Source organism: Chiloscyllium plagiosum, chromosome 1, assembly GCF_004010195.1.
Source record: "Chiloscyllium plagiosum isolate BGI_BamShark_2017 chromosome 1, ASM401019v2, whole genome shotgun sequence".
In the NCBI taxonomy this organism is placed as follows: domain Eukaryota; kingdom Metazoa; phylum Chordata; class Chondrichthyes; order Orectolobiformes; family Hemiscylliidae; genus Chiloscyllium; species Chiloscyllium plagiosum.
Window position 1 is genome coordinate 136,938,371 of NC_057710.1, and position 11,614 is coordinate 136,949,984.

Here is an 11,614-nt window from a genome sequence, read left to right on the forward strand (position 1 = left end):
GAATGATGTTGTGAAACTTGAAAGGGTTCAGAAAAGATTTACAAGGATGTTGCCAGGGTTGGAAGATCTGAGCTACAGGGAGAGGCTGAACAGGCTGGGGTTGTTTTCCCTGGAGCGTCGGAGGCTGAGGAGTGACCTTATAGAGGTTTACAAAATTATGAGGGGCATGGATAGGATAAATAGGCAAAATCTTTTCCCTGGGGTTGGGGAGTCCAGAAGGAGAGGGCATAGGTTTAGGGTGAGAGGGGAAAGATATAAAGAGACCTAAGGTGCAACTTTTTCAAGCAGAGGGTGGTACGTGTATGGAATGAGTTGCCGGAGGAAGTGGGGGAGGCTGGTACAATTGCAACATTTAAGAGGCATTTGGATGGGTATAGGAATAGGAAGGGTTTGAAGGGATATGGGCCGGGTGCTGGCAGGTGGGACTAGATTTAGTTGGGATATCTGGTCGGCATGGACGGGTTGGACCGAAGAGTTTTGTTTCCATGCTGTACATCTCTATGACTGTATGACTCTATTATCCCTATATTCCATGAGATCTAACCTTGCTACCAATCTCACATGGGGAACCTTGTCAAACGCCTTAATGAAGTGCATATAGATCATGTCTACTGCTCTGGCCTCATCATCCTCTTTGTTACTTTTTCAAAAAACTCAATCATGTTTGTGAGACATGATTTCCCATGCACAAAGCCATGGTGACTATCCTTAATCAGTCCTTGCCTTTCCAAATACATGTAAATCCTGTCTCTCAGGATTGCCTCCAACAACTTGCCCAACACCAAGATCAGGCTCACTGGTCTATAATTCCCTGACTTATCCTTACCACCCTCCTTAAACAGTAGCATCATGTTTGCCAACTTCCAGTCTTCCGGCACCTCACCTTGTGACTATCGATGATACAAATATCTCAGCAAGAGGCCCAGCAATCACTTCCCTAGCTTCCCACAGAGTTCTCGGGTACACCTGATCAGGTCCTGGTGATTTATCCACTTTTATGCATTTCAAGACTTCCAGTACTTCCTCCTCTGTCATGTGGACATTTTTCAAGATGTCACCATCTATTTCCCTACATTTTATTTCTTCCATGTCCTTCTCCACAGTAAACACTGGTGCAAAATTCTCGTTTAGTATCTCCCCCATCTCCTGCGGTTCCACACAAAGGCTACCTTGCTCGGTTTAACCATTCAAAACTAGACTGAATTTAAAAATGATATCGTCTTTAAAATGAGATGAAGTGTATTCAGCAGTTTTAAGTTTTGAATCCTTTTCAACAGAATTGTTCTTCTGTGCATCTCTAAATGTACAAGTTTGAGCTTTTCTGATGATTTGGCTTGTATGTTCATTCTCTCAATGGGATAAACTGCTTAGCTCATTCCTGATGAAGGGCTTATGCCCAAAACGTTGATTCTCCTGCTCCTCGGATGCTGCCTGACCTGCTTTTCCAGCTTTTCCAGCACCACACTCTCGACTCTGATCTCCAGCATCTGCAGTGCTCATTTTCCCCCACGTGTGGTTTCACCAAGGCACTGTGCAATTGCAGAAAGGCATTGAATCCTCTGCCCCAGAAAAAAATCCCAATGATCTAAAAATCTGAATCCCCACCCTCTGCACCAATTCTTTAGTTTGTTCAAGAGGGGCGGATTGCATCTGAACTGGAGGGGGACTAATATCTTGGTGGCCAGGTTTGCTAGTGCTACAAGGGAAGGTTTAAACGAGATTGGCTGGGTGATGGGATTCCCAACAGCAGGGAGGCAAGTGCGAGGCTGGAAGTAAATACAGTAATCTGAGCCAGTAAAGACACAGATCAAGTTGGAGTATGACAGGGAGCAAGGAATGCCTGGTGAATTAAATTGTATCAATTTCAATGCAAGAGGGTTGACCGGTAAGGCTGATGAACTCAGGGCGTGGATAGGTACGTGGGACTGGGATATTATAGCCATTACAGAAACATGGCTAAAGGAATGACAGGACTGGAAGCATAATGTACCAGGGTGCAGGTGCTTTAGGTGGGACAGAGGTGGTGGAAAGAGGGGAGGGTGAGTTGTATTTTTGATTAAGGGGAGTATCACAGCAGTAATCAGATGAAATAACTGAAGGATAATCCAGTGAGGCTTTGTGGGTGGAGCGAAGAAATAAGAAGGAGATGGTGACACTATTGTGATTGAATTATAGGTCCCCAAATAGTCAACGAAATTAGAGGAACAAATATGCAGGGAGAATGGGGAGACTTGCAGGAGCAATAGAGTTGATCATAGTAGAGGATTTTAATTGACTGGGACTGCCATAGCGTTAAGGACTTAGATGGGGTGGAATTTGTTAAGTGCGTTCAGGAAAGTTTCCTCAAGCAATATATGGAGGGTCTTACTTGGGAAGGCTCAAAACTCAACCTACTCTTGGGAAATAGGGCAGGATAGGTGACTGAGGTGACAGTGGGGGACCAGTGATCATCGTTCTATTAATTTTAAACTGGAGAATTATGGAGAAGGACAAAACTTGTCCACAGGTTCAAGTTCTAAAGTGGGGCAAGGCGAATTTTCATGGAATTGGACAGGAGCTTGCAGCGGCTGATTTGAGTAGTTTGTTTACAGGCAAAGGGACTTGCAGCAAGTGGGAGTGAGATAACTAAAGTTCAATGTCTGTATGTTCCTATGGGGGTGAAAGGCAAGGTTGACAGAAATAGGGAACTTTGGATGACAAGAAATATTGAGGCTTTGACCAGAAAAAAGGAGGCATGGCTCAGGTACAGACAACTGCTGTCAAGGGGATCCTGGATGTATATAGGGGATACAGGTGTTTACTGAAGACGGAAATCAGGAGGGCAACAAGGGGGTACGAGATAGCCTTGGCTGAGAAGATTAGGGTGAATCTAAAGAAGTTTTTTTAAGTATATTAAAAGGGAAGAGAATGACCAGAGAGAGAGAATAGGACCCCTCAAGGGCCAAAGTGCACATTTATGTGTAGGACCACAGGAGATGGGTGAGGTCTTCAATGAATATTTCTCCTCTGTGTTTACCATGGAGAAAGACATGAAGACTTGGGAACTTGGGCAAGTTCGTGGTCATATCTTGGAGATAATCCATATCACAGTAGAGCAGGTATTGGGTGTAATAGAATGTATGAAGGTGGATAATTCTCCTGGTCCTGACCAGATATATCCAAGAACCCTGCAAGAGGCTGGCAAAGAAATTGCGGGGGTCCTGGCTGATGTATTTGCATCATCAGTAGCCACAGGGGATATCCCAGATGATTGAAGTATAGCGAATCTGTGCCATTATTCAAGAAGAGCTGCAAAGAAAAACCTGGAAACTATAAACCAGTAAGCCTAACATCAGTGGTGGGTAAGTTACTTGAGAAGATTCTGAGGGATAAGATACACATACATTTAGAAAGACAAGGTTTGATTAGAAGTAGTCAGCATGTTTTGTGCATGGGAGATCTCTCAGCGTTCTTTGATGAAGTGACCAGGAAGGTTAATGAGGGCAGGGCAGTAGACGTCATCTATATGGATTTCTGTAAGGCCTTTGATAAAGTTCCACGTGGTAGGCTGCTCTGGAAGGTTAGATCACATGGAATCCAGGAGAACTAGGCAAATTGGCTAGAAGGTAGGAAACAGAGGGTAATAGTGGAAGGATGCTTGTCGGACTGGAGTCTTGTGATGAGTGGAGTACCTCAGGGGTTGGTGCTGGGCCCATTACTGTTTGTTATCTATTATCAATGATCTGAATGATAATGTAAAAGGTATGATTAGTAAGTTTGCAGATGACACTAAAATAGGCAGTATTGTGGACCATGAGGAAGGTTATCAGAAATTGCAGCAGGACCTTGATCAGCTGGGGAAGTGGGCCGCGAAATGGTAAATGGAGTTTAATATAAATAAGTGTGAGGTGTTGCATTTTGGAAAGTCAAATCAAGATAGGGGTTTCATGGTGAATGGTAGGGCCTTAGGTAGTGTAGTACAACAGAGGAACCTTGGAGTTCAGGTACCCAGTTTTATTTTGTTTTATTAGAAAGTGGAGTCACAGGTAGACAGGACAGTGAAGAAAGCTTTTGACACACTGGTCTTCATCAATCAGGCTTTGAGTATAGAAATTGGGAAGTTGTTTTGCAGTTGTACAGGAAGTTGGTGAGGCCACACTTAGAGTATTGTGTTTAGCTTTGGTCACCTTGCTATAGGAAGGATGTGATTAAACTGGATAGAGTGCAGAAGAAATTTACAAGAATGTTACCAGGACTTAAGGGTCTGAGTTAAAAGAAGAGGTTGGACAAGCTAGGACATTTTTCTTTACAGCGTAGGGGACTGAGGGGTATCTTATAGAAGTGTACAAGATCATGAGAGGCATGGATAGGGTGAATGCACTTTTTCCCAGGGTTTGGGGGGAATTGAGGACTAGAACACATCAGTTTAAGATTAGAGGGGAAAGCATAAAGGGGAACTTGAGGGGCAACTTGTTTATACAAGGGTGGTATGCATATGGAAAGAGCTGCCAGCGGAAATGGTTGAGGTGGGTACATTAACAATATTTAAAAGGCATTTGGGCAAATACATGGATAGGAAAGGTTTAGAAGGATATGGGCCAAGTGCAGGGAAATGGGGTTAACATGGACCGGTTTGGGCCAAAGGGCCTGTCTCTGTGCTGTAGGACTCTATGACTCTATGAATGTGAACATACCATTACGTCTTCACCATCTGCTGCACCTGCAAGCTTAGTTCCAGCAGCTGGTGTAGAAGGACGCACAAGACTCATTACACCTCCCCCTTTCCCAATCTATCACCAGCCATTATAAAAAATAACCTAACAAAGAATGAATTCAAGACCAGCAAATTCTAGTTTTGCAATGTGGGTACAATTGATTGATCTCATCCAATGGACAGGGGTAGCTTTGTCCATGGATTTGGCATTCTGTTGCCCAGGAAACATGAGCAGATAAATGGAAGCAATGGGTGCCAGGGAGCCCACTGGTTTTCTGTGAATGGACTCTTCCCTACTGTTCCATGGCTTCCATAGCAGCTACTTGCATTTATCCAATTGTTTTGCTGTTAAATGAAATAAACTTTTCCTGTGCTCCACTCTTTGTTCTATTTCCATCCATTACTGTGAAGCCACTATTCAGTACTGTGTCTGGAATATTGAAAGTTATTTCCCTAATGAAGTTGTTTCAAGCTTTCAGTTTTTGTTTATTTAAGTGAGTTCATTTAGGATTGCTTTCAGCTTTGTAGTTTGAGGCTAAGTCTTCGTGTGTGGACTTAGAAACAGACCTAAAAATTGTCTTCAAACAAGTTTTTAACCATTTCAGAGCCTAAATTAAGATGGGTGAGTTCTATTAATATAAAGCTGCAACTTGATCAATCAATTTAAGAATCTACATATGGAAAATATTAACTATTAAGTCTAAAAAAAAAAGATCAGCATAATTTCAAATATCATTTGACCACTGTCTCTAGAACTTGTAAGATGTGACAGTTGCAAATAGGGAGCGTGGTCATTCAAAAAAGTGGCTGATACATATTTAATAGTTGCATGCTTGGATAATGTACTAACTTATGCTTGTACAGTTGGTCCAAATTGGGAGATTGCATGAGTGACATTCCAAGGACACACTTAGACTTGTTCAGGCCTTTGGAGCTGGGGAAGACAGGTGTTTTGGAGTGATGTGTGGGGGAGGTAGGGGTAGGATTGTTGGAATGAGTGGGTAACGTGAACAAGTATTTTTTTGTTCTGGGGCTTATGTTCTAATGCATTAATAAAGCATCTTCATTGAAAGGTAAAGATAGTATCTAATTTTGATTATGATTATGATTATGAGAATGGCATGGTGACTCAGTGGTTAGCATCTGCTGCCCCACAGCGCCAGGAACCCAGTTTCGATTCCAGCCTCGGGCGACTATCCGTGTGCAGTTTGTACATTCTCCCTGTGTCTGCATGGGTTTCCTCCAGGTGCTCCGGTTTCCTCCCACATTCCAAAGATGTGCAGGATAGGTGAATTGACCATACTAAATTGCCCGGAGTGTTAGATGCATTAGGGGTAAATGTGAGGAAATGAGTCTGGGTGGGTTACTCTTCGGAGGGTCGGTATGGACTTGTTGGGCCGAAGAGCCTTTTTCCACACTAGGAAATCTAATCGAATTTAATTTTTTGTACAGGTACTATTAACTACATAATATTCCATCCAATCACCTAGGAATGAAAAATTTCATATTTCAAATTTCAACTGATGTTAAATTTCTTCCAAAAGTTTTAAAATCACAAAATAAGAAGAAACTGAGTGATATTTGTATATATAATTTGTTTTTCTTTTCCTTATTTTAAATCTCTTTAGAAACATTACATTGCTTATCTGCAAGGTTGCATGTTAATTTTATTTAATACCTACCCACTCCTCAGCTTTCTAAACTCTTTTAGATATCAATTTTCCCCTATTCTGTTTCAACTTTAGAACTGGTCCCTATACCTGAGGATTTCAAGTGTATTCAGCTCCTCTCTCTTTTATGGGTGTAATGTTTCAGGAGAGAGTCCGATGTGCACAATTTAGAAATTTCAGTCCCTTTTTGGTTTTATTGCCCTTTGATTGCGGTAATCAGTGAACTTCATTGAGAACTTTATTTGCCTGTTTTGCTGTGATGGATAGAGAGATTTTCTTCACAACAAATGTGACAGAATTTGTATGCAGTTATGTTTCAAGACCTTGTTCACAGATATAAAATCAATGTTGCTTTGCCATATAATTAAAATGAAAGATATTAGTTTTGGATGGTAGTCAGAACTTCCTTTGTTTTCTCTGGTTTGATATAGCAACTGAATAACGGAATGAAGGCCAACCAGACACCATCCACAGCAGACAATGAATAAATGTCTGAAAAGTTTAGACAACATCCTCACAATTAGAGTCATAGAGATGTACAGCACAGAAACAGACCTTTTGGTTCAACTCGTCCAGGCTGACCAGATATCCGAAACTAATCTAGTCCCATTTGCCAGCATTTGACCATATCCCTCTGAACAAGGCGGCATGGTGGCACCAATGAATAAATGTCTGAAAAGTTTAGACAACATCCTCACAATTAGAGTCATAGAGATGTACAGCACAGAAACAGACCTTTTGGTTCAACTCGTCCAGGCTGACCAGATATCCTAAACTAATCTAGTCCCATTTGCCAGCATTTGACCATATCCCTCTGAACCTTTCCTATTCACATACCCATCCAAATGCCTTTTAAATGTTACAATTGTACCAGCCACCAACACCTCCTCTGGCAGCTCATTCCATTGACGCACTGCTCTTTGTGAAAAATTAGTCCCTTAGGTCCATTTTATATCTTTCCCCTATCACCCTAAACCTATGCCCTTTACTTCTGGACTCCCCCACCCCAGGGAAAAAAACCTTCTCCATTTATTCTATCTATGCCCATCACGATTTTATAAACCTCTGTAAGGTCACCTCTCAGTCTCCGACACTCCAGGGAAAACAGCCTATTCAGCCTCTTCCTATAACTCAAATCCTCCAACCCTGGCAACATCTTTGTAAATCTCTTCTAAACACTTTGAAGTCTCACAACAGCCTTCCGATAGGAAGGAGATCAGAAGTGCACACAATATTCCAAAAGTGGCCTAACCAATGTCTTGTACAGCTGCAACATGACCTCCCAACTCCTGTACTCAATATTCTAACCAAGAAAGGAAAGCATTCCAAACGTCGACTTCACTGTCTAGTATATCTGTGACTCTGCATGCAAGGAACTATGAACCTGCATTCCAAGTTATCTTTGTTCAGCAACACTTCACAGGACCTTACCATTAAGTGTACAAGTCCTGCTCTGATTTGTTTTTCCAAAATGCAGCACCTCGCAATTATCTAAACTGCATCTGCCATTGGCCTCAGCCCCCTGGCCCATCTGACCAAGATCCCATTTTACTCTGAGGTAACCTTCTTTACTGTTCACTATAACTCCAACTTTCGTGTCATCTGCAAATTGTAACTATGCCTCCTATGTTCACATCCAAATAATTTATCTAAATGTCAAAAAGCAGTGGACCCAGCACCGATCCTTGTGGCACACCACTGGTCACAGGGCTCCAGTCTGAATTGTCAGCCATAAAAAAATTCCAATTAATGTAAGAAAATTGTGTTGGATTTTGTTTTTATTTTGCTTTTCTTAATTTTATGTAAAGGTCACAAGTAGTGTTATTGGATATTCAGTATCATCTGACATCTTATATTTATAGTAGATTTGTGTATTGTAGATTAATTTGTACTAAGTGTATTTTAAGATTCCCCAGATAATTCTAGGTTCAAACTTGCAACAAATCTTAAATTCATGGCATTCAAACTTGGATCCAGTATTGCAATACTTTAAGGATTTCTTTGGGGATCACTTATTGACTACAATTTTCTGTATATTGTAAATAATACTTGCTCAGTAATAATCCTGAACTGGTTGTGCTGCCACAGTTGAATTTTAAATAACTTGCAATGTTTTATTTTGCAGTTTTGTGAAGCAGTGAAGACTGTAATTCGGGACCAGAGGAGTGTTTTTGTCACCGCTGCTTTAGGACTGGCTGGAATTTTCTGGCTGGGTTTTGGGCCCTCCACCACTCTCCCTACAGTACTCATACCATTCTTCCTATGGATGGCTGGCTAATTTATGCAGTGATTTCCAAAACAATGTAAATATGTGTTATAGCAGTCTAATTATGTACAAAGAAAAGCAATATGATTTATAAATATTCATCCATTTCAGTAAAAATTAATTTGTCCCTTTGCGAGCTGTAGCTCCATTATTACAGAAAATAAAATTGTATTTGGCTTACAGTCTAACCTTGAATAGAAATGTTTGTACTGAGTAGACTCCTAAAATCAAATATTTTAATGTGACTTTCTTGCTTTGTAACATTAACGATACGCTATGTTTGAAATCTTGAATTTTTTAAAGAACAATTTTATATTTTGACTATTCCTCTATATTTTTTGTTTTACTTACTTATACTAATGGATCAGCTTTGACCACATGGACATCATACACCATTGACTGAATGTATATTTGGTCAGAGAACATTAACAGTTTTATTTTTAAAAAATGGCACTATAAGTACTGTGGACAGTAGGTTACATGATTTTCAGATTAAATAAACAAAATAGTTTTTAAAATCTACTCAGTTTATCTTTTATTTTGTTGGCACATACAAGCATTACCTACTTTAAACACCACAATTTACAGTCAATTTACACCTCAGGCAAGCTTCAATTCATCATTAAAAAAATCATGTTTTTAAAGAGAGTGACAATTTTGTTGGGAAAGGAAAGGAAATCTTGGTAACCAATGATGGAGAGATTATCCTAATTAGAACTTCAGCAACATTTTACTCAAAGTGGCGAGTGTACTGTCTTTTAAACTCCCCACCCCCAGACATTACTTGTAAATTTCTGGGAATCTATAAGTCACACTTTGACTCCTGCAATTACTAAAACAATTAGGATTTTAATATGTGTGCCCTAAAATTAATTGGAATAGGTGCACTGAAACCAGCTTAGAATCGTATGCCTTGTCTGGTTTGACAAGGTAAATTTATTCCAGGTAAATTTATTATATAACAGTTCTAATCCACTGAATTTTATCATGTCTTAGTGAATTGGGTTTTTTTTTAGATTAGATTACTTACAGTGTAGAAACAGGCCCTTCGGCCCAACAAGTCCACACCGACCCGCCAAAGCACAACCCACCCATACCCCTACATTTACCCCTTACCTAACACTAGGGGCAATTTAGCATGGCCAATTCACCTGACCTGCACATCTTTGGACTGTGGGAGGAAACTGGAGCACCCGGAGGAAACCCACGCAGACACGGGGAGAACGTGCAAACTCCACACAGTCAGTTGCCTGAGACAGGAATTGAACCCGGGTCTCCAGCGCTGTGAGACAGCAGAGCTAACCACTGTGCAACCGTGCCGCCCATAGGGTGGGGAAAGACTGAACATATTAAGATCTTTTAGAGTGAAGACTATATCCACAGGCCTTTCAATAGTAATATTATTAATAAAACTAATGTTACTTGTATTTGATTGCCACTATGCAATAAATCACATTTTGTTTAAGACAAAAGACTTTTCTCATTAAGATTTCTCATGAGTTGTTTTCTCTACCACTGCAACCAAGTAGGACTTCAGACACAGTCAAAGAAAAATGGTGGAAGAAAATTACGCCGATCACAAGGTGGTTGTGGTTGATAGCACCACACATACAACATGGCAGCATCATTGGTTAAAATCACAAGGTAACAATGTGAGAATTCCAATAGATACAAAGCTTGGAAAACGAGTGTTGGACTTTTATAGCATGAAAAGACCTTACAATTGTAAGAATTACTCATACAGACAGTTGGCAGTTTAAGAATAAAAGAGCCCACAGACAAATACATGAAAAGATCAAAAGAGTTACAGCATTTAATGAGAAAGTCTTTCACTCAAGACCTGATAAAGAGTTGCACAAAAGCAAATGTGAGATAGAATCTGCCATGTGTGACTAGTCCCTATCAGGAAGCAATGATCTGTAGGAGTCCTGATTAGAGATTCAGCTCGGAAGATAACTGACAATGAAGCTCTGAGTGTAAAGTTAAGAATCCCTGTTGGGCAAGGAAAAATCTTTAAATGAACAGACTGGTGTTAAAAAGGAGTATGTGCAGCTTATGAGCTTTGTACCCAAAACAAGTGGATGCTACAAGACATGGTCAAAGAATGGAAATCAAGGGCTTTGGATGTAAATTAAACTGAGGGTACAACAAGGTACAAAAAGCCAGAATTTACATGTTAATAGAGCAACTAAAAAACTTGAGCAGACATAGTCTCTCAGAAAAAGAATGTAAGGTGACTCTCGGTACCATGATAAGAGTGAGCGATCCATAATTTAAATTATGAAGCATGAAGAATTTATTAAGGTCGCAAGTACCAGATATATTTGGGAATGTGGACATTGTTTATGAATGGCAGGAAATCTCAATTTTTACCTGAAAGAGGCAAATCCTCCATTTTCACTACAAATTATAGAACTCCCCCTTCCCCAGTAAGCAGTAAAGAGATACAGACTTGCAATATTACAGAATCTTATGCTATAATAGCAGGAAAATAAAACAGTAATGATATACTGAAGAGTAAGGATCTATTTGGGGAAGAGAGTAAAAGCAGCAGAAATTCTGCAGAATTTTTAACATTTTCAAGTATGGAGAATAAATAATAGCATTAGAAACAACGGACAGAAGAAATCATCATTTCTGGCAGTCTTAAGTTCAGAGTTGGGCCAAATAGAAGGAGCAAATTACTGCAGATGCTGCGATCTATGCTGAAAACAAAAAAAAATGTGAGAAATCACAGCAGGTCAGGCAGCATCCGTGGAGAGAAAGCTAGCTAATGTTTTGAGTCCTGACGACTCTTCATCTGAGCTGACGTGAAGTGTGGAGGGGACAGCATTTATGCAGTAGGGGGGAGGATTGGAATGCTGGGCAAGACAAGGTGTTGACAGTGCAGATTAAATGATTGGAAGAACAATAGTGTGTCTAACTGTTAGACTGAAAAGAGCAGACAGTCCCACTAGAAGAAGGGTATAGAGGGGTACGGAAGGG

At 40.4% G+C, this 11,614-nt stretch overlaps 1 protein-coding gene across 1 annotated transcript in view; it reads left to right on the top strand.

Annotated features, from left to right (window-relative positions):
- Positions 1-9,151, top strand: part of LOC122553730 (lecithin retinol acyltransferase-like) — a 30,709-nt gene extending 21,558 nt beyond the window's left edge. Inside the window, exon 2 of the mRNA XM_043697997.1 lies at positions 8,489-9,151. Within this exon, the coding sequence (XP_043553932.1) occupies positions 8,489-8,641 (153 nt within the window). The 3' untranslated portion in view covers positions 8,642-9,151. The remainder of the gene's footprint in view (positions 1-8,488) is intronic.
- The last annotated feature ends 2,463 nt before the right edge of the window (positions 9,152-11,614 follow it).